The sequence below is a fragment of the Acanthopagrus latus genome, chromosome 4 (genome assembly GCF_904848185.1).
Source record: "Acanthopagrus latus isolate v.2019 chromosome 4, fAcaLat1.1, whole genome shotgun sequence".
Lineage (NCBI taxonomy): Eukaryota > Metazoa > Chordata > Actinopteri > Spariformes > Sparidae > Acanthopagrus > Acanthopagrus latus.
Window position 1 is genome coordinate 2,402,797 of NC_051042.1, and position 23,953 is coordinate 2,426,749.

The window sequence follows — 23,953 nt, forward strand, 5'->3', positions numbered from 1 at the left end:
GTTATTTTACTTTACATTGCTATACTATATATAATGTGTTTTACTGCTGCTGCTATTCAGCACGTTACTGCAGACTGCTAACCTTTCTGTTGTCCTGCCTGCTCTGAGGTACTTCTGTACATGCACATAATAATGGAGAGCTCTACACGGGCTGTACTGTCATATGTTGGTTAGTCTGACAAGCTATACACTCGTAATAAAACAGAAACTCAACAGTCAATCAACTATCTTCACTATGAAGTCACGTTGTGTCGCAATAAGCAGCTAAACACAAAGTGACTGATGGGAATGTTGTTAGTTTGTAATACTGGTCTTGAAATATATGGATGAAAATATGAATGGGTCTCCAAAGTGATTCACTCATTCACAGGGGAATATGAATATGTGGACCAAATGTCACCAGCTGCTGTGACATCTGACTTTAAATAAGAAAAACACACTTGTAAGCCTTCTGGTCTGGTTAGAGGAGAAGCAAGGGGATATCTAAAGTGAGCAGGATTCATCCACCAGGCACCATGAATATTTTAATTAAGGGAGACATTTCGGCCTGGACTAAATATAAAATATATATATATATATATATATATATATATATATATATTTTGAGGGGAAATTATATTTTTTGAAGGCAGATTGAAATGCAGGGAAACCAAACCGGAGGCATTTGAATCTAGACACTATAGCAGGGTTATCATCAAAGGGTTATTAATATTAATAACAATAATAACAATAAGAATAATAATAATGAATTTTATTTAAGGCGCCTTTCAAAGCACTCAAGGACACCTCACATAACAACAACAGTACAACACAAAACAGGAAACAATTCAGTGCAAATGAGGAAAAATAAATAAATAAGAGGATGCAGTTACATGGTGCCGGGAGCTCAGAATTCAGTCTCCACAGTCCTCAGCGAACAGGAAGTCAGCTGGGCCGGGTTAGGCAGGGCTGAGCTTCATGGGTGAATTTATGATAATGCAACGTTAGAAGTAGTGTTGTAGTGCTGCTGCGGTGTTTCCCATCAGGATGCAAAGAAGAAACTATGTGGGCTACATTATAAAAAGCCACAGAGCATTAATAGTGTAATTGAATAGCTGCCTTTCTGTTAGTGGCTCTGCGAGCGGTACGATAGATACTTGGGTTAGTTGCGTTCGCCTGTGGTATCAGTCAAGCAGTAGACAGCAATCAATAATCCAATTACAGTCCAGCTCTGACATCATACTGTAGGCAACAGAGCTCTGGAGGAGGTAAGTCTTTCTGTGGGAAGCCATTTTCTGCTCCGTTGTATGAGCTGATCATATAAGCCACAGGTCAGGACACTGTGGATGCATATATGCTGTGTGCACATACACATGCACATTCATTAAAATGTGCCTTTATTAGCCACAGGAGCGGCTTGACTCTAAGGATGGCAGGATTGGTCAGTGTGTACACCACATTCATCCTGAATTATCTCAACAACTATTGACTGGATGACCATTTAGTCCACATATCCACTGTGGCCAGAGGGTGAATGCTAATACCTTTGGTGATGTTGATTCTTCCTGTAGCGCCACCATGAGGCTGACATCTGAGTTAACGAGTGTAATGTCCTGACGATAAACATTAGATGGACAAGGATATGAGGAGATTAGGCTTTCATGTTCTGTGCAGAATTCATTTTAATAACTCTGGTAACTTCTGACCCTCATGTAGAGTCATCGTTCAGTCAAGATATTATTTTGTCAAAGCCTACAGGCTTGGGCCAATATTAGATCATTATGAATATCGCGATAGTTGCCATCACATATTTTTTCCCAATATCCAACAGCTGTTACAGCCTCTGGCTTGTATTTTGAAAATAGGGATAGTGCTCTCAGAGCTGTTGTGGCAGCAGAGGAAACACACTCGATACTTGGGACCTGATGTGAGGTAATCTGGCCTGATACACTGGTATTACTTCGTAGTGCTTTAAAATACAGACATAGGGGACATAGGATCTAAAGAGGAATGACAGTCTGCCAATTTGGAAACATTTCAGGTTTAAAACGGGATATAATGATAACCAAGAGATTTGACTGAGGCTGCTTGTTGTGTTTGCTGAAAAAAGAGACATCATGCAGCCACATTTTGAGCGATATTTGGGTGGGAAAATATCGTGACATTTTGGATAACACATTACAGCAACATTAGCTTTACTTGATATTAGGTGCGAATGAGCTAATTTGCAATTTAACTTTAGTATTTAGCTCTCACTGTGCTGCCTTAGTATGCCTCATAGAGCGACCAGTATCACTGTAGACTTTGGACACTTTCCATCACACTGTTCACACTCTTTATTGTGTGTGCTGCAGTGTATCACTGCATCATTACCACACCTTTTTTAATCTATTTTGGTTTTCCTTCAGCTGCCAGCAGCCACAATGATCTGATGGGCAGCTAACAGGGAAAATAGTCTGTTTCTTTTGACCAGCCCGCTCACATTGATCAGGACAGACACACTCACAGAAGACAACACACACAGAGACGTCCTGGACACTACGTGAGCACCCACTCAACATCTGAGGAAGAACAGGCTGCGCTGCAGACACGCAACAGATGCAGGACAGGTGCATGCTGGGGGATTTGTGCCATGACAACAGAGAAGTGTTTCCTCTTCTGCTCCTGAGTGTTCCCAGTGTCCTAAATCTCTCATCCAGGCAGTATTGATCCATGTGGGGTGAGGATGTGGCCACAACAGGGCAGCTTCTCCTTAAATCATCTGATTTGTTAAGGAGCCTGCAGAGAGCTGCTGCTTTAATATTTAATCATATGGTTAGATGTTTGCTAAACAGCTTCTAACTGCTTCTATGTCGCGCTGCATTATTCAGGGGTGTTCTTACAATGTTACTGTTTCTTCACACGTCAAGCTCGTCACAGAGCGCCACTGCCTACGGACCAGGAGAAGGAAGTGGCAGAAATACTACCTACCAGCACATAATACATATGTACTGTATAAAGACTGGGCTCCGTGCAATTACCGAGCCACAACAGACGACCCAGCAGTCACACTGTAGGAGGTAACCATGGCAATCACTATGCCTGCATTGTCAAATAAACAAGAGCAGAGAGGGGGTGGTGGAGGAAAAGAATAATAGTCTATTTGTAAGTGTCAAAGGAAGAAGCTTGGGGATGGTATGAAAGAAACAATTCCTGGCGGGCTGGTAAAGGCCGTGATGCACTGAGCCGGGACTCAAAAACAAAACTCACTGACAGCTGTAGAGTGAGAGGAGCAACAAATGGTGCCACATGTGTTTACAGAATACTTGATCCAGTCCATCACATGGCTAACAGACGAAAGGTTCAACTTTTAGGTCCTACTTAAATCATAGTTCTTCATTCAGTTTGTCAAAATCAGAGCACTTAATTCACTGTTAATAATGTAGTTAGGGCTATCTGGGGTCAAAATGTATCCCGTGCTTGGTGGTGATGTGACTCCGACTGGTATTGAAGCTGACGGGACCGGGCCAGTGTCAGTGCCGTCAACCATCCGAGTATCAGCTCTTAAAGCGGCAAGATGTCATTTTGGAAAAGCAACTCTGAAACTCTGAAATTTTGATGTTTACAATATTAATGAGATTATTTTACAAACTGGGAAAAAATCATGTTTTTCATAAGCGAATAAACAAGCTGCTGTAAATAAAATCAGTCAATGAAGATCTGATAGTGCACCTTGAAGGTGCTGGTGGCCAGCAGGGCTAGCTATTTATCCAACTATCTCTGCAACACAGCACCTCGACGTCTTTCACGGAACATCAAAACTGTAATTTCCCCATATCCTGTTCACAATGTTATTTAATATTTGCATTTAAACTTAAATTCTAACATGATGCATCTTTAATTTAAATATATTACAGTGTTTTTTTCTCAAAAAAGTGCAGGATGTGTAATTTCCCACTCGATATACAGTAAATACTGTAGCAAGACAACAAAAAACAAAAAGAAAACGTGCAAACTATTTTAAATTACACGTCACACGTTACCCGTCTGTACTTTTGAGAATAAACGTATGCGCAGACCCCATAAAGAAAGCAAGAATGACACCAGGACCTTCTTGGATGTAATGATGGATGTCATGTATTCTAAAACGGGTTACCTATAAAACATCCACCTGCCATTCATCACTGTCACACTGATGTAGCCTTATGTTGCATTTATTATGATGCACTGTTGATTTTGTTTCATTTTTCTGAAACGCACAGTTGGTGATACTGTTGCTTTGTTTCACTGTTCCATTTGTTTAACACTGAACATATTTACTGACTATATTGTTCACTGTGACCCTATTTTGTATATTTCTATTTTACTTGATCTGTTTTCTAGATTCTTCTCTTATCTATTGTTATATTCATCAATTGTTTATTTTCTAATTGTTAGATATGTTCTGGACCAGGACATCAGATATTGTCACTATCTGTTGTTCTGTATGATCATGTACAGGATATAACAATGGAACGTGTGTAGATTTGAAAACAGATTTCAAATCGGACATTTTAGAGATATCAACTCTGAAGTTGTGCTCATCATTTTATAACAAGTTAATGTAGAATGAGAGCATCGTATCCAGTGAAGTGCAATGAATTCCTTTAAATTTTCTAAGATGGCAGATGAATATCAAGTGTAATGTCTAACATCAGGCATCTGGTAAGAGCTGGCCTCTAGCCAAGTGGGGGGTAGGTTTGCCCTCCTTCCTCTCCTGAATCCTCCGTCCATACCTCCCTTCCTCCCTTCCTCCCTCCCTCCCTCCTTCATCTCCTCCACTCTGAGTGCTGCTGGCAGAGACTGTACAGATCAAAGCATGCACAGAACAAACCGCAGGCCTTCTCACCCTGCAAGAGGTCTGCACTGAAACACGAGCAGGGACAATGAAACTAGTCAGGGACGAGCAGAGAAGCCTGTGAGAAGGATTCACCCGCCACATGGTAGCCAACAAGGCTGTATTTTCAATTTGTTTTTATGTCTTTGTTGCCCCAACAGAGACAAACTGATAACATCAACAGGAGTGTAGGGGCAGCACATCTTACAGAATAGATATTAAAGGAAAATTTCACTGAAAGATCCACTGTACATATTTTTGCTCTTGCTTGTGGTGATATTTATCCATCTACATTATTCTGGTGTGAGCTGCAGCATTTCGGAGATATCGACGGCAGAGATGTCTGCCTTCTCTGGAATACAATGGAACTAAATGGTGGTCAGTTTCCTGCACTCATAGGGCCGGAAAATACATCTGAAAAACTAAACAGCTATATTGATTTACAGAAATCATTAGCTGTTTACTCAAGATAATCCAAAGGTCTTGTTGTGAGCAGTGTAAGGTGCAAAATATTTTCTTCCCATCTCTCTGCACAGAAGGATGCATCCATCTACTCGAGGACAAGAGGCGAGCTAACTAAGCTAGCTTACATTACAACTCAGCTGGGAGGGTCCAGCTGCATGCAGACTCTTTGTATCACAGCCCTTACAAAACATTCTTAGCAGCTGAAGCTATAAAGCAGCACCAGAGTCTAAATGACACTTTTGTGGCTATAGAAGTCGACAAAAAATTCAAAAAGAAATAAAGAATGTCATTAAAAGTGGCAGTTTTAGGGAGTCCCCCACGATAAGCAGTTAACCAGCGTATACCAGTGTGTCTATGAGCTTTTACTGTGAAATGCGGTGCAGCTCTGAATGAAACAAAGCTTTGCCGTGTGGTACAGGCTGAATATGTTATTTTATGTACAATGTTACTCTGTGTTTTCTTTTGTGACCCATTCAGCCTATGAACCCTGCGTTCACCATATTTGGAGGTTCAACCTTCTTTAACTTCCTTCATTTTCGTGCTGCTGCAGCAGCGAGATACGTATACTTAACTCAGCTGAGGAGGACATTATTAATGCTTCTATCACTGTCACCAGTCTGTTGTCCATGCAGGTATCAGTCAGTCGAGAGAAGGCAAATATCTCTACAGCCAATATCTCCGAAACTCTTCAAGACAACGTAGATGGCAAGTGGAAAAATGAGAACTTTCCTTTAAATTACAGTTGTGCTCTGAGTTATTGCTGCATCAGTTTAATGTGATGATGATTTTACTGGTTCACATTATCATGTCGTGACTAAATGTCTGTTAATTTCCAATGGGTTGTGGACCTCAGTAGGAAGAGAAATGTAATTCCAGGGTCAATAACATTTGACAAATGGTACAATACCAACAGCATTACTGTTGTTTTTGATATGGACAAAAATAATAATGTTTTAGATTGACCAGCATGTTTTCACACCACAGCCAAACAGTTGCATGTAGCCACAGGAGAACCACAGCTCCTGTGAGAAAAGACTGCAGATTATAAAAATGAATTACTGACTGAAATGCTGTTATTGAAATAATTCTTTTTACATGGGTTTTAGGAATAATAGGAATAAAAGGAGTGTGTCTTTTGTTCCCATGTCTGTCTCATTCTCTCCGTCTTCCCAGATGGAGTGGTGAGAAGAACAGGAATGGCACATACTGTAGCCTCAGAGCCCGTCTCTGTACTGTTGCCTTGGCAACTTTGGCAGACAAGCTGTAATGTGTGTTATGTCGACCTCTTGGTCTCTGCTGTAAGTATGACTGCAGTCTGCTGGCCACCGAATGTTTGCAGATTTTGGGAATAAAGTGCTTTGCTCAAGGGCATGTGAGAGAGGGTGAGATCAGACCAGCAATCTCCATGTCAACCAAGACAATACAGGAAACACTGGATCTCAAATTAATAGTCAGTAATCTTCAGTTCATGGGGCTGCTTCTCCAAACCCTGATACACACTTCTGGATTTTGTCATTGCACCAAACACCAAACATCTCCACCCATGGGCTTCTTAAAAACATCACCAATGAGCTGGGAGAAATATTGATTCATCATTCATACATGACTAACTGTTTAATCTCCAGGGACATTCCCATCCACTGGTCAAACTCTTATCTCAGTCAGACATAGCTAAGTCAACATACAGGACAGAGACATGCAGGACAACTCCTAAAAATGACCCATAGTAATATTAGAGTCCTTTACTTTTCTGCAGTAAATCAATAATAAAATGTAATAATCAATCTGTCTACATTAGAATGGCAAAAATACATAACAACTAATGAAAAATGTTCAAGTTGCAGTGACACCACGATACATAATGTGTGTTTAATTAAGCTAAATATATATTCTGATTTTGATTTAGCACCAAACTACAAAAAAAAGGCCCCACTTCTGCTGATCCTCAGTCTGTGAGTCAGATTTTTACAAAACATGACAATGACAAAAGGACACAAAAATACACACACACACACAGAAACTGACAGTGCATGACACAGAAAAGGTCTGGATGTGTGCTGAAGGAGGGAGGCAAAGCAGAGAGCGTAGATTTCTATTATTAGGTTCCAGAGGACCAACACCACGGACCAAAATGGCCACTTTGTCACACTGAAATGATGCAAAATAACTTGGTAGGCTTCATTTCAGTCATCATCCTTGATCATCATTTTTCAACAAAGTTCACTTACAGTACTAAAAAAACAAAAACATGTTGGTTCATTTTGAAGTTATCTTGCATTTGTGGTTTGTTTAAAAAGTCGGCATGAACCAGACACAATGACCGACAAGTGATCTTTGGAAAGCTGATCGTGGTTAACACTACAGAAATCAGCAGTTAGTTTAAAGACTACATATATCAATTTCATATTTAGGATTAAGACAATGACCCATGCTGATCTTGCAAGGAGAGACTCATATAAGTTAATATCATGATAACTCTTATGATCTGTAGAATACTTTGATGTCTCTTTTCATTTACTGTGATTTGCCTGTGAACACTCTTTTACACTGCGCTTCACTCAAACGTGAGCCTAAAACCCTTCTCAGCTACCAACCACTGCTTTCTGCTATATGTGCACCTGTCATTAACAATTTGATTACTCATGACTAATTACAGAAGGATTCAGTGAAGATTATTTCAGCAGTAAGATTTACTTTAACAATGTTACAATCTTATAATTCTATGTAAGAGAGATGATCATGTATTGTACACATGAATGATTAATGTCACAGTCATGTTTCAGTTATGCCAACATACTAATCCCATTTACTTTCATAGATACTGTGATTGATATTATTATCTCATTAGCTTGTCTTATTATTTCCATGAGCCAGCAAGCAATTAGCCAAACCACGAAAAAGTTAGCCTAGCTATCACCAGTCAAAAGAGTCAAAAGAAATCCTACTTCCAGCACCTCTAAATTTTACAAAGGAACACATTTATGTCATTTGTTTATTCTGAACAACAACAGTTTGCAGTTTTACAGCGCTGGAACTAGGCTAGCTTTTCAGCCCCGTTTCTAGTCTTTATGCTAAATGAGCCTTAGCTACTCACCTGCCTTCATATTGAGTGCACATACATAAGAGCAATTGTTGCGGAAAAGCACTTCTGTCGTGAAATTAAAGGTGCAGTATGTATATTTTTGGAGAATCTTTTTTGTTTTTTGTCTGAATGTTGAGTCAACAACCCAAAGATATCAGACAACCTGAGAATGAGACTCTAGTGTCAACTATCATTCTCCAGACTTGCCAACTGCAACTTTTTAGCTTTTGCTAAATTAGCATAAAAACCAAAAGCAAAAAACATACATGCTCAGATCACAACACATTACTCCACTAGTCAAATATTTTACTTTTAAGGAGCTGTTTGTTCCTCACTGTAGTTTCTGGTTCTAAATCAGGTAAAGCAAGTTGCTAGTGGCCATGTTTCCTTTGTTGAAATGTTAAATAGCTTAGCAACCAATGACCTGCAATCATGTACATCACAATTGAGCTGACAACAGTGTTTTCAGTCAGGGAGAGCTTTTGATTCAGTCAGTAATGGTTCTGTATGCATCATAAACGCAGACATGAGCCCACAGTAACTCAGTGCTACTCACCTATATACAGCGAGGAGTCCTTCCTGTGGACATGGTCATCGATGTAGGACACTCCCAGAGGCTGGACAGGTGTGGCTCCGATGCCCAACAGAACCTGGGCTCCGATCAGCAGAAGGTACATCATGTTGGTGTTCGCTCTGTTGCCACATTTAAACCCAGAGTCTCGGTTCTCTGACCTGGTGATGTTGGAGCAGACGTCTCTGCCGTCCTCAGCGTGCCACGAGTCCCCGGCCTCGTACTCATACTGATGAGTCAGGAACTCCGGCAGGGCCGACAGCAGTGCCCCCAATGCCATGACGATCCCGCCACAGCCAATCAGGCGGGGTCTGTGGGCCTTGGCGCCAAAGTAGCTGACAAACAGGATGAGGGCCAGGTTGCCGATTTCGAAGCTGCTGGCAATGACGCCCACATCGGCACTCTGGAGGTTGAAGCGTCTCTCCAGAGTGGTGAGAACACTTACCTGGCAGAGAGAAAACAAGTGTTACAAAGTGGTTTTACAACTAGCAGCAATTTAGGACACTGACATCATAGCCAACCCACTAAGTTTTAATGCACTTGATTTTATATTCAGCATCTTGTGGTGTACAATTTCAACAATACTGATTGATACGAACCTTCCATTTCATTTATATGCTTGTGTAAAATAATGATACGAGCTTCAGGTGTTATTCGTTAAAGCAACCACCTGCAACCCCACCACGCGCTGCTGCCAACATCTTCATCACCACACTCTTCCTCCTCCGCATCCACCTAATAAAAGCCTGAGGCTAGCCTGATGCTAACCTGGGAAGAAGGGACATGTGCATGTGTGTAGCTTCAGGCAAGAAAGCTCACGCAGCTGTTCTAATTATCAAATGGACACAAACACGTCGTGCTAATGGTGCTCTGGGTGTGTGTGTCAGTGATGAACTGGCTCTTTGCATCAAATGTGTGCTGAATCATCCACAGGACTGACGAGAAAAGCTTGGTCAGTAGATATTTTAAACTTTTATTAGGCTAATCATTCATTCACAGTGAGGTGCAGTATGAGCCTCAAGACTTCCTGAAGCAGCTCCAGATAAAAAGGAGAATGTAACCATGACGATGCACGTGAAATTAGACTGATCATGAACATATTTATTCATCTTTTTCTGTGTTGCTACTGCTGTTTATCCTGTCACATCAAACTCCATGGTGAAATAACAAAATGTATTGTTGTCTTGTTTATCACTGGAGGAACAAACAGAACAGAAACGATTCAGTCAACTGGCAGATTAATCCACTGACTGAATCTTTTCTCTTCTGCTTCTTCTTTTTTGTGAAGATTGTCTGTCACGACGCCCAAGATGTTGACTTTAATAATCTTTTCTTTTTTCACATCATCATTCTGGAAACAACCACAAAGACATTCAATTAACTACCACATATAACAAATAAAAGGTTGAATCCTAACTAGTGAGGTTTTGCTTGAAACATAATTCTAACATTGTGGTGGGTGATCTGACAATTTCAATCGTGATCAATCAGGAAGGCGTTCACCATATCATTACTTTTAATCGAGTGACAAATGACATTATGTCTGAATAGGAGGGCTTGGACCCATAATGTCACACATGGAGGTAACAAATGTTCATGGGAGCATTATCTAGTGTGCTGACTCTGTTTTCTTGTTTCCAATCTTTTCATTACCTCATTGACCAGCAGATCTGTCCCTCGTGAACAACCCCGCAGAGTGATGTCGACCACTGGACAGCTATGCTGATTGGACACATTACCCAACATGGCTCTTCCTTTGGAGACGCATTGTAACAACGCAACATGAGCTCTGGCTAGCGGCATGGTGGACGAGGAGCTTGTGCCAAACTAGGAATTACGCTGACTGCAATATTGTGTTTTAATAATACAAATGGAGAAATGTATGGGCAATTTCAAGTTATTCTACAGGACATTTTAACAGTGAGAAAAAAGACTGGAAGAAAGATCGTGACTGTAAAATAATGGATTGTTATATTAACTTTGGGCCAGATCATCCGCCCCTACTCAAACAATGAAATCACCTGTAAGAATGTTTTAAATAATGCTATTTTCCAACAGTAACCACTGTTAGAGAGTGTTTGGTCAGTAAGCCATGTCTTTCTTTCTCCCACTCATGCAGTAAAAGAGAAATAAAATTGTTTGGTGTCCCTGCCCCCTTTATCCAATCAGGACAGAGAACTCTATAAAGAGGAGATCCTGTCTGCACAACCATGGTGAGATAGAGAGGAGGGAGGGGATTACTAGATGAAAAATGGACAGGAAGTTAATTAATACGGAGACAACGCTCAGAGCAACTTTAACTGATTGTCAAAAAAAAGAGTCTACATCGATCTGCAAATCAATGAATTGATGAATCGTTTGAGCTCAAGCAGCAAGCTTACATACTCTGCAGGACAGGACAGTTTTTTTTATATGTTAGACTTCTACTGCAAATTCTAGGTCTGTTTTTAGTAAATTATGAATAAATGAATGAATTAATGAATAAACAAGCTGTTCTCAGGGCAAAATAATTTCCCTTTAACACTAATTGAAGCTAGAAAGGTGGCAGGGTCCGCCAAATATAAGCAATATAAAACAGCATGAAATTGTGTTGTGCTTTAAGGTCAGTATGTTTACAAAAAGTTTATGAGAAGCCGTCAATAGAAATCTTTGTCTTCTGATCAGATTTCTTCCCCACAGCTACACAGTGCACCTGTGACGTAGGCCTGTCCTTGCCACCAGAGGTATCTGGAGAGCAGTCTGAGCAGCAAGACAAATGGCAGCCTCCCTTCTCAGTTTCCAAAATAGGATTCTGAAACGATCTGTAATTCACTTCATGACTGTCGCCGGTCTGATATTTCAACTGTGAGACACTAACCTAGTTCTGTCGCCGTACAGCGCACACGGTGGCTCTCATGGAAAAGACGCTTGACAATTAAACAGTTAGAATCGTTTTTCATTTTGTGAACATTCAGCTCACACATGTGTCGACTGTTCACCTGCAATGGGAACAGCATTGTAATAAATAGCTCCCTGACATTAGCATGGAGGACACAGTTCAGAGGTCACTGAATCGAAGTGACAGGGCTCAGATTTACTCCTGTGCCTCTGGAAGATTTATGTACGGCTTCATACTGAGTGCTGATTGAGAGGAGCTGCTTAAAACCTTTTATGTTCCAGATTTAGACGTTTCAGGCCAGTCTTCTCCGCTGCTTACAGACCGTGTAAACCGTGGTGGAGCTTGAGAGGGCAGAGAAAAGAGAAAACCTGCCCATTTCACTATGATGAATATAGACTAAGCCATGGAAAGCTGTTCTGCAGATGCTGCTGTGGAGACAGTGATGATCCTCTGTCATTATAGCTCCGTCTTCTTTCTGAGGTTCACTGTTATGCATTCGTAAAAACAAAATAATGTGCCACGGGTAGAAGAGACAGAAAATAAAAGATGATGACAAACTATATTTTATACAGGAGAGGATAGGCAGTGCTTCCACAGTGCTGCTGTCTGCAGCAGGATTTGCTAAAGGTGCACTTTTGGTCTGAGATGCTGTTTTAAAGGAGGAAGTTCCACTGCAGTCTTCAAGGTAAACACTAATGCACTTTAAATGTGTGACTGGTGCAAAACACATTAAAACCAGCTCAGTGGTGTTTCTGCCGAGCTGCAGTGTTCACCACACCACACGGGCAAGTTCTTGCATCTCAGCTCATGTCGCCACAGCTCATTTCCACACAGTCCTGATCTGAACCAGCAAGTAGAATCTGCACTGATACGAAGGTGAGAGTCAAGACAAACACCTTTGACCTTGCCCTCCTGGATGGTGTTGGTGTGAGTCTCTCCATCTTTTCTGTGATGATATTGTGGTGAGAGAAAAGGACGCTCTGTCAACTCAGTGATCTCTCCCTGCATGGGCTTCTTATTTATAGCATCAAGACTGTGCTGACATCTGTCAGGGGAATTGGCTTTAATTAGGCAAATAATAATCATGACTGAAGTGACATCTTTTATCTTTGCATGGATTTACAGGAAGTGGTCATGCCGGCTCTGACTAATGCAGGAAGACTTCACCACACATATACATTATTAAGTGCTGTGGTTGGCTGTGGCCAACACATTAACAGCTGCCGGTTCTCTCATTGCACTTATCACATATCTGTAGCGCAGAGGTTTCTGACTGGTCTCGGTGTGAGGAGGACGCCGTGACTTCACCTCTGTATCTCTCATGTTGACACCGAGCTGCACCAGCACGTTATCTGGGATCAGACTGTCACTGGAAATGCACCTGATTGAAGGATGAAGGAAGACTTTTTCTGTTAAGACAATATAAACTATGGTCGCTTGTGTTGTGGCGATCACGTCATCTCCTAGGCCCTGTATCCTCCAGTGTCAAAGGCCTCCTGCATCACTGAGACATGCGGCTGCAGTAAGCAGCAGAGCCGGCAGGCTGAGTGGAGCTCCTGACCAGCGTTTCGTAACCTGCTCTCCATGCTCACCATCCATATACGCATATAAAATTCTCCCACAACAACGTGGAGCCTACGGCCGCCGTGACGCGCTTTGTGTCATGCAGATGGTGCATAGGCCTGATGGATAATACGCAGCAAGTCATCAATCAGCGGAAGCACCGCGTGTCACTGCCGCTGGAGGATGTGATTATTCTAATGTGATCAGAATAATACGATTATTAACCGCATCAGCTGCAGCACCGCATCGTTACTCTCAGTGTGCCTGCGCCGGTTTGAAGGGCGCTGCGTTAACCCGATGTTACCTGAGATGTGCCGAGATATGACGTTCCTTCACACCAGCACCGTGTGCGTCCACACTGGCGTCTGTTCTGTAGGAAACTCACCAGATAAGCGCCCACGGTGCCCTGTGCCAGCATGAGCGCACATTCCGACACCAGGAAAATCTTGATGTTGGAAAAACACGAGGTCTTCTTCTGGTTGTCATCCTGCTCCGGGTCGTCGGTGCTGCTCCGCTCTGTGCAGATCTGGTTTTTAACCTGCATCCTTCGGCTCAGGCTCCGGTCGGGTTGGACGGCATGAAACTGAACGGGTCCGGTCCGGCGGAGAGCATCTGGTTAAAATGACGAGCTGCACTGCAGAACAAGTGCGAATGTCTTTGTCAATAGCCCGTCTAGGCTGAAATACAGAGCGAGAAATACTGCTGTCCACTCAGCATTACGCACAGTCCGTCTGCGACCTCTCTTCACCGCCTGTCCTGCCAGTGCGTATCGGCTACATCACATTTAAATACGTAGGCTACGCATGTATATGTGTGACGGCTTCTGATCCCCGACGTAGAACTACAGGACGCTGTTTCTCCACATCCGGGATGTTACATCTCCACCCAGGACCGGTGTCGACTGGATTTGGTTTCTCAGCCCGGTTCCGAGCCGCAGCTCTGCGTCCTTCAGGCGGTGTTATGATGCTCCTCCTCCTCCTCCCAACCTTACCAGAGCAAGGCGAGGGAGGTGTGATCTCTCTCTCTCCTTCTCTCTCTGTCCGTCAGTGTGTTTCCCGATATCATCATTCTACCTGTGCACACTTTCAGCTTATTCATTGCACCCCCAAAATGCAGCATTTCTTCAGAGCTCTGACTGAAGCATCCCCATGATCACACACTGACAAATCAGCTGGGTATAAAATGACACAGCACATGTGCCTGTGCAGGTATCCTGTTCTTATATTACTTTGCAGATCAATACTGCTACAATATTCAAGCGTTCTTACATCAGGTGTCATCTCTGTAGGACCGGAGCAAAGAGTTTTCAGAGTTGGATCAGAGTGCTGTGCCAACATATTCATTTTATTTTCATTTTTCTCCCCAAAGTCCAGCCCCCCACTGCATCCCTCCTGTGTTTTCGGTTCAGTATAGATATCCTGGTTAGAGAAGGTCACCTGTGAAGAGATGAAGATGCTCAGACAGTCACCGAGGTCCTGATCGAGTCAGATGGAGAGAAAAGTCCAGCAGGTGGGATCACAAACGATACGACAGCTCTGTTACTGTTTCCACTGCACTGACACTGCATGTGCCTGCTATGAATTATTACACTGTACTGTCTCATCATTTGTCCATGATGGTTACACCAAGTCCTAATTCTTTAATCCCCAAATTAAAAAAAAAAGTTTTAAGAATGTCATGTTCAAACATTCCTATCTGGAATAACCTGAAAGTGTCCAGGCTTTATTTTCCACAGTTCAATATATGAATCTGCCTCTGTTTTTTGTTTTTTTTTGTTGTTTTTTTTATGGTGCACAGTGCAGCCTTGTGTTTCTTATCACACAGCAAATGTGACAGTTTCACATTATTTCTTAGTGGGGTTAAACAAAAACAAGTCGTACTGAAAAAAAACATGGAAGGTTTATTCATTTATCACTCAGTGCTAGTTCATTCATGCTACTCTCAAAAAAAATGATATGGATGAATACATTATAAGCCACATGAATAATCTATACTCATTTTGTATACACTTCGCCACTCATTGTTCAAAGGCAGCAGGTCATTGCATTGCAAAAAAATGAGTTAAGGTTCCGCTTCAGACTTTTTGGGGCTCTCTTTAAACCCCAACTGGTCAAGGCAGCCGACCATCCACCTGAAACCTGCTCCAAGGTTTCTGCCTGATAAAAGACAGTTTTCTCTCACCACTGTCTCTGTTGGGTCTCTGTAAATTAAAGAGAACTAGTTAAATACCTTTCCACAACATGCTGATTGGCACAGATCACCTGGTATTATGGAGGGTTTACTGATCCAGTCTTAAGCTTGAACTGCACTCAGAATATTGAAGGCATCACATAGCATCATTGTGCTACCAATCAACAGTAAATATTTAAGCACTTGAGGCTAACGCTAGCTAGCATACGACTGTTAACAGAAACTTTAAATCTCACCTCCAGCTCTTGCTGAGGAAAAGAAAACACATGGTGTCCACAGCTCCCCACTCATCCAGATTTGTTTACACCTCTGCTTTTGGTTTTTTTTTCCATCACTAATCTCAATTTTAGATTGTGGCCTTTGAGGCTAATGTTAGTTAGCATACTGCTATTGACAGATACTTCAAATCGTATCTCTAGTTCTTGCTGAAGAATAGAAAACACATGGTGACTGAGTCATCCCACTCATCCAGACTTGTTTATCATTCTGCTTTTGCTTATACCTCAATAAAACACATACTAGCATGTCGTTGCACCATGCTAATCTCCATTTGGTTTATGTCTACTTCCCCGTGGGATCACATAAGAGGGGTCATATTTCAGCCCATGAAGCCAGAGCGCTTCAGCCATGCCCCGCAGCTACACAGACTGGAGTTTGCTGTTTATTCAAAATTCCTGTTGCGTGTTACATTGCTTGTCCAAAGCAAGCCAAATTCGACACTGCACTTCCTTGGGTCCTCAGCAACAGATATGCAAGAAACAGGCTGACAGACTAACAGATATTTCATGTTTATGGTTAGATGGTTTAGATCTGCTCTATATGAAAAGTGTCACAAGATATCCTTTTGTTGTTATTTGGCACTAACATGTATTTGACATTACTAAGAATTACCTTTGTTCCAAATGTAGTAGTGTGTGTGTCATTTGGACAAACAGGAAGCATGGAAGCTTTTCCACTTGTTTAATAATAGTTTCAAAAAAGGGCTCCTGCAAAAAGGGCATGGGCCCCCCAGCCCCACCCCTGCACACTGCAGTGTTATACTATCATAATGTTACGTGATGCTTTGTTATGTTATGTTACGATGATAAAAGCTTGGGCTGAGGTAATCTATTTTCATGCTCGACTGAAGTGTACTCAGCTGGCACCCGGATGGTTAAAAATTCAACACTTGCCACACAAGAACTCAATTGTGCACATCAGCAGCACACTGTGTTACACTGCTGTAGTTGTTGTACATGCTCACAAGGTGAAGTGCTGTGGTACAACTGTGGACAAATGCTTAGGGACGATTACAACTTGCAGCATATTTATTTGATGATTTTCAATGTGTGCCTTCAGCTTCAGGCTGCTATATTTTGACACTTATGGTGGTTTGATTCTGTTCCTTAGAGTGACTACATGATGAGAACGTGGTGTGTATCTTATCTCCTCTTAAAGGGCATGTTCGTACAACGTTACAATGACCTCTGTGGCCAACAGGCTTGGAAAAAGGTAACAGCTGTTGTGATGTGTTTGTCCAGTGGATGCATCTGTTGTGCTTCTCTCAGGACTGGTGTTACTGGTGCAGTGCAAGCTATCTAGCTACCATTCAGGCAGATGTAATGTAACTCTTCATTGTGCTATTTAAAGTTAATGCTACCTGGAAAGCTGGATGTGATGGTTGAATTAAAGCAGCAGCACCTCCCAAAGGTCTCCCATCTGTAGTACTCCCTTCAGCTGCACTGTGATCTCCAGTTTTGTGTTGGTAACTGTCCTGACACCAGTTTTGTATTTAAAAAAAAAAAAAAAAATTACACAAAGATAACAATGTTTTTGTGCATTTGTATCAGGGATCAGAAGGACGACATCCATACACACTGTAGTTTGTCAGGCAGAAGAAATGAAAATGACAGCAGAGTGGCAGCACAGAGTTCCACAGAGACAGCAGTAAAACACAGGCCGAAAAATCCTCCATCATAACAGTTAAATAAGAGCACTGAGTGCCAAGGTCACTTACCACTCACCCCCACAGCTTTTGGCTCACAATATTACTCGGACCATTCAGATGCTCTATCAGGACCAACTCAATAGCATCTGAAGCAGCACAATCTATCAGGCAAACTGTGGACTCAGCAGGAAGAGCGTCCATTTCTCATGGAGTCATTCAGAGTACCCGGGGTGATTTAAGATCAACCACAGTGCCTGCTCATGCAGTGCAAGCCAACTGAGGACATTATTTTAGGATGCCTCTTAATCACAAGGTCCAAAGACAGAAGAATGCATTCATGCATTTATCCAACAAATAAATTACCAGAGCACAGATGCCAGTGATGTCCGAGTTTATATAAAATGCAAAAACCTTCGATGCGCTGTGATGGTTTTGGCTATGTTGAGTATCGATGGTGCGTTTGCAGTTTTCAAATGTATTTTATGTCTTTTCTGTGGTAGATTTTTCAATGATTGTTGAATAACTGCAGAAAACTGTGGGAAACTCTTTTGGGTCATAAAAACAGATTTTTTATTTCTATACATCCAGCCAACTAAATATCATCAGAGGTCGATGTTAATTTGAAATGTGAACATTTACCCCAAAACGGTGATGAAAATATAACTCAGTGATAATTTAATAATTTAACAGATGTTGTCTGACTGTGAACTTCTTCCTGGCGGCTGCATGTCTTGTTGGTGATAAAGCAACTTAGGGTCGTTCTACTCTTGACCTCTGGACCTCTGGACATTTCAGTAATTAAGCACATCGTTAAAATGATTTGTGTGAGTTAATATTCAATTAGGTAGATTTGAGATTTATGGTAGTATCTGTTTGCTGAAGCAGCTTCTATTCTAAACAGCTAAATAGATTTCTATGAGAGCAGTGTGCTGAAAAACAACTCCCAGGAGCTCTGTGGACTAAAGCTCTGTTTCTAATCAAATGCTCCACAGGGTAAATTATTTGATCAAAATCTCAGATCAACGCAGGAACAAAAAACACATTTAAAGGTCTAAGTCGCAATTGTTTTTGTCATCAGTTTGCACAATTTTCTAAACCCACAGTGATTAACCCTAGTTATTAAATTGGTTGTTTTGTCCAACCAGAGAAACTGAAAACATATTTTCTTTTTGAGAACGATTTAAATGATTAATCAGTAATTACATTATATTATATATCAGTTCACTAAGCACTAATTGACTAATGGTTTCAGGTCTAAATATGTTATTGATGGGTATAGATGAGAGTCATAATCAGTCCACAGGTAGACGAATGCCATGATCTGAACCCCACACCAGCTTGGCCAGAGAGACAGTATCGTCAGTTGGTCATCCGACCACTTAGGTTCAGACTTACGTACATATCAACAACTACTGGATGGTGAGCTGTTTAAAAATTGCTTAGCTGAGTTTTCCCCTGGCGACACCATGATGGTGACATTATTGGCTTTTGTGTGAATTGTCTTCACTGTTTGGAGGATTATGAAATGTGAAAATCTTCAGGGTTAACTATAATAACTGGTGATCCCTGGATTAAATATAGATATTTTTTAACATTTCATAACTGATGACATTCACATCAGACTAACCTGTACTTTGTCTTTAGTGCTAATCAGTTGTTAGCATGCTAACACACTTAACTAAGAGGGAAATACTGAAACTAAGATGGTGGACATGATGATCATCATCACTTTTAAACATTATCATTGTTAGCATGTTAGCATGCTAACTTTAGGAGTCAGCTGGAGGCACTGCTGTAGCAGTACAGCCTCACAAAGCGGCTCCATTTCTGTTATAAACTAGATATCTGCACTCGCTTAACTGTCTTAAACAGGCAGAACTACACACTAAAAATAAGCTTGTTTTATGGTTTAAAGATAAGAAAAGATGTTTATTCAAAGATGTCTCATCAAATGACCAGAGATAACAAACACTGTTTAAAAAGTAGGTTTGTCAGTGGAGTCCTCCCCTCACAGGTTTATTTAGGCCTAGCAGTGAGGACCCCAACCCATAATCCTCCTGCAGACACACCTGTAGAGGAGAGTATAAAGAGCCTGGACTGAAGTGAGTCACACATCAAGCTTCACAGAGTCTCTCCACAGCAGCTCTCCTCTGAAGCTCCACAGCCTCCAGACCGACCCTGAAGATGACTCCCTCTGCCAGCCTGCTGCTGCTGCTCCTGCTCGGCCTCTGTCAGGCACATCCTCTCCAGGAGGAAGGAGGCCAAGAAGAAGTAGAAGAAGAAGAAGAAGAAGAAGAAGTCCCAGACACCATGGACATCACCACCAGGATTCTGACCTCCAACAACGCCACCGATGAGATGCTGCTGGAAGGAGACCTGCTGGCTCCCAAGACCAGGAACGCCATGACGTGCTGGTCCCAGAGCTGCCTGTGGAGGAAAGCTTCCAACGGATTGGTGATGATCCCCTTCACCATGAGCGCTGAGTTCAGCAGCTTTGAGAGGCAGAAGATCGACAGAGGAATGAAGGCCTTCCACAGCAGCACCTGCATCCGCTTCGTCCCCCGTCAGAACGAGTACGACTACATCAGCGTGGAGAACAGAGGCGGATGTTTCTCCGCTCTGGGCAGAACTGGAGGCAGACAGGTGCTCTCTCTCAACAGGCAGGGCTGCCTCTACCACGGCATCATCCAGCACGAGATCAACCACGCTCTGGGCTTCCAGCACGAACAGACCAGGAGCGACCGCGACTACTACGTCAGGATCAACTGGGAGAACATCGACCCCAACATGGCCTACAACTTCTACAAGAAGAACACCAACAACCTCAACACCCCCTACGACTACTCCTCCATCATGCACTATGGAAGAACAGCCTTCTCCATCCAGTACGGCAGGGACTCCATCACCCCCATCCCCAACGCCAACGTGCAGATCGGCCAGAGGCAGGGCATGTCCTACTGGGACATCATGAGGATCAACCTGCTCTACGGATGCTGATAATCATGCTGATGCTTTTCTAAAGCAGCTATAACCTGTGACAACACCAAAGATGGTTGTTTCTCTCACCATTTTAGTTCAGATGTTTAGACAGCAGATTATGACTCCACAAGTGCCAAAAATGATCGGTAATAAAGGTAGAGCAAAATGACTGATTTCTATGTTGTTATTTTTCTCTATTTCTTTGATTGATATTTCAATTTTATTTTCCTCCAAAAGAGAAAATGTGTTTCCACAGTTTGCATCATTCATGCCCCCAGAACATGGATATAGTTACATACTGTACAACACCATACATAGGATATATTTGTACAGAATAAATAGTGTGTTACTGTGATTAGCTTTAGCATTTAGCCCCACTATGGCAGAAGGTACCAAACTCCAACAATGTTAACAACATGTGAAACATGGTGACATAGTACAAAAATAAGATATGAAAACCAAAAAGTTGTTAGTTAACAATTTAAAGGTGTTGCTGTTAACATTCAGCCTCTAACTTTGAGATTCCATCTCCCTCTTTGTTTGCATTCTCGACCAACACCGCTGTTGTTCGTGACATCTGGCCCCTCATTTAGTAGCCAGCTTGTTGAACTAGCTAACATTGCTCATGCTGGCTAGTTAACGTTGTCATTACTAACACTAGCTAGCTAACATTTACATTGCTAACACTAGCTAACTAATGATAACTTTGCTAACGCTGTGTTGGAAGCTTTCGGAGCCGCTCGGACGTTGTCTGCTCCGATTCAACATGTGAAGTCTGAGGAGGTATTAATTATTCATTAATTTATGTCACTTGTTTTATTCATTTAATATGTCAATAAATAAATAAACAATATTCTTGATTGGGGTTCCCCTGGTGGCCAGGGGGCCCCAAGCAGCTGCTTAGTTCGCTTATGCCTGGAGCCGGCCCTGTTTTGGAGTACTGGTATGAGACTAGTTGTTAGGTCCGTTCAGGACGAATTAATCTATGCTTGTTTGGTAATGCCTCGCTGCATGTTTAGTATGCAGCTGTTTTTGTCTGAAATAGTTAAGTTACATTTTGATCGAAAGTAAAGCGTTGCGTGCCTTAACCTCTCGTCTGGCATCTTTAACTCTAGAGCCACCCACTTATTGCATCTCGCACAAGTGCAGAACGTACATGCCACTGTAGAGCTGGCAGCACGTTGAAGCGGTGTGTTCAATGCTACTTTTCTGCCGAACGGGTCAAACAAGAGGCAACAGAGCGGTCGGAGAGTGGTCGGATAAGGCAGTTGGATGTCTGGGCGGTGTGTGGGGGGCCTTAAGTACAAGCTAGAACAAACTGTAGGAATTATTACACAGACATAAGTAAAACAATCATTTTGGACCTGAAAAATATATAAAATTATTAATTAAAAATCAAAAACCTTTCTACAAGCTCTGTAGATACATTTAAAAATCTTATGTATACAGTGACTTTTTTATTTGAATGATGCAAGGTTACTGTCAGCAACAATGATGAAAATTAAGTTGGTGTCAAAAGAGAAAGATATCAACAAAATCTGACAAGGTTTGCTGGTATTTACACACACGCATGTCATTTTCTCCTATTGTTAAATCATACAAATCTTCATTATTGGATCATTCGGTAAAAAAAGGACCGTGTAACTCATGTCAAGCTTTAGTCTTCACTGAACAAGACATCAGGCGAAAACTGATGAAAATGTATTATTGATAAACCTCACTAATAGTTAGCCCCACTCGTCTAACCCTGACAGTTCCCAGGGTTAAGAAGAAGTCAGCTGCAGGGCTTTTTCCCATCATGCCTCCTTCCTCTGGAATAACCTCCCAGCTGACCTCAGACAAGCTGGTTCAGCTGACACCTTTAAATCTGAACTCACAATGTACTTTTTTGACTTAACCTTTAATGAGTGCTTGACTTCGATCTCTAGCTTCTTCAGTGGGTCAGTCTCAGTCTCACTAAGTTCATATAGTATTAGAATTCACACATTGTCCTGCTGACGAGAAACAATCTGTTTATTCTGATTAACATTGCATTTCTCTAAGTTTTGTTTTTGTTTGCAGTTCCCATAAAGTGCAAGCTGTGTTGCTCCTTCACTCTCTATAGCTTCCTCCTCTTCCTGTCTTTTCATTCAGGCTCCCTTCTAATGGACCACAGGCCCCTGGGACCATCTGCCTCTCCTGGCTCCTGCTGCCTTACATATTGATGGATCTGGATCGTCATACTCTGGGCTCCGCTTGATCACTGCTCTCCTCGGTTTTACTATCGCCTCATATCTGTATTTCAGTAAAATGTGATGCCTCTTCACCCTTCATTGCCTTCTTTTTACTGCTAATGATCTTGCGTGGCCTGCCTCTTCCAGGTCACCACGGTGGAGAGGAGGTCGTGTGGCTCAGGCACCACTTGGTGACGCCTCAGCCTGCACAGTCGTTCTCTAGGATCCACACACCTTACATATATTATATAAACTGTATCAGATGTTCTGTCAATGCAATTTGTAAATTGTGATTCTGTTGTTCTGTTCTGCGCATGCGACATCTGTTGCATGTCCGTCCCTCCTGGGGGAGGAATCCCTCCTCTGTGGCCCTTCCTGAGGTTTATTCCGTCTTTTTTCCACCTGTTAAATTTTTTTTTTGTTCAAAATGATATGTTTTCCTCACTTGAAACGAGGGTCGTAGGACAGAAGACGTCATTCACTGTACAGTTTGTAAAGCCCACTCTGGCACTGTGATTGTGATTGGGGCTATATAAATAAATAAAATGTATTTGATTTGACTTTGTGTCTCTCATGTGCAAATGTTATATTTGAGTCAGAAATAAGCTTGAAATAAAAAAAAAAAAATCTAAACCCTGAACTTTTTTCCCTGTAAACTCCAGTTTTATTCATCGAGTTAGTAAGTGTTTGTATGTGGCCTTCTGGATTGGTTCGCCATGGTAACAGCGTGGCCGTGGGGCCGACAATGTTAGCTTGTCAGTCAGTGCACCACTTTCGTCTGGACTGAAAAGCCTCCTCAACAACTGGATGGACCACCATTCAAATACTATACAGACATTCATGGCAACAAGAGAATAAACTGTAGTGACTGTGGTGGTCCCACAGCTGGAACAGGCCCTTACTTTCCCTCAGCCAGCAAAATATCTAAATAAATAAACTAAATAAATAACTTGTACATGATGCATTGGCTGAAACATTTGTGCAGAAATTAATGGCCCCCAGAAGATGGATCAATAGATCAATAGATCCATCTTCTGTGGATCATTAATGTTTCCAGAAGATGGATGGATTGGTTGACTGTTCTGTATTGTCATCTCGTAGGAGAGCCTCGACAGATCAGTTCAACTAAGGGACATTTAATGATGTATTCAATGTGTAGAACAAAATGTGTAAATATTCTAAGCTTGTGGTAACCACAGACCTTATTTCAGTGATTTAACCGTAAACCAATTAGAAAAACTCATAGACTTT

At 41.9% G+C, this 23,953-nt stretch overlaps 2 protein-coding genes across 3 annotated transcripts in view; one reads left to right on the forward strand and one right to left on the reverse strand.

Moving 5' to 3' along the window:
• LOC119018599 (solute carrier organic anion transporter family member 3A1-like) overlaps nucleotides 1–16,161 on the reverse strand; it is a 31,498-nt gene extending 15,337 nt beyond the window's left edge. The window contains exons 1-2 of one of the 2 annotated variants that reach the window (XM_037096400.1): nucleotides 13,779–16,161; nucleotides 8,938–9,397 (exon numbers count right to left, since the gene is read on the reverse strand). In XM_037096400.1, coding sequence (XP_036952295.1) covers nucleotides 8,938–9,397; nucleotides 13,779–13,937 — 619 coding nt within the window. In that variant the 5' untranslated portion in view covers nucleotides 13,938–16,161. The remainder of the gene's footprint in view (nucleotides 1–8,937; nucleotides 9,398–13,778) is intronic. The other variant, XM_037096401.1, reaches the window with a different exon arrangement.
• Nucleotides 16,162–19,278: 3,117 nt separating this feature from the next.
• On the forward strand, nucleotides 19,279–20,568 carry LOC119018600 (high choriolytic enzyme 1-like). The gene has a single exon (XM_037096402.1). The coding sequence runs from the start codon at nucleotides 19,695–19,697 to the stop codon at nucleotides 20,505–20,507; it is 813 nt and encodes a 270-aa protein (XP_036952297.1). The 5' UTR covers nucleotides 19,279–19,694; the 3' UTR covers nucleotides 20,508–20,568.
• Nucleotides 20,569–23,953: the final 3,385 nt, after the last annotated feature.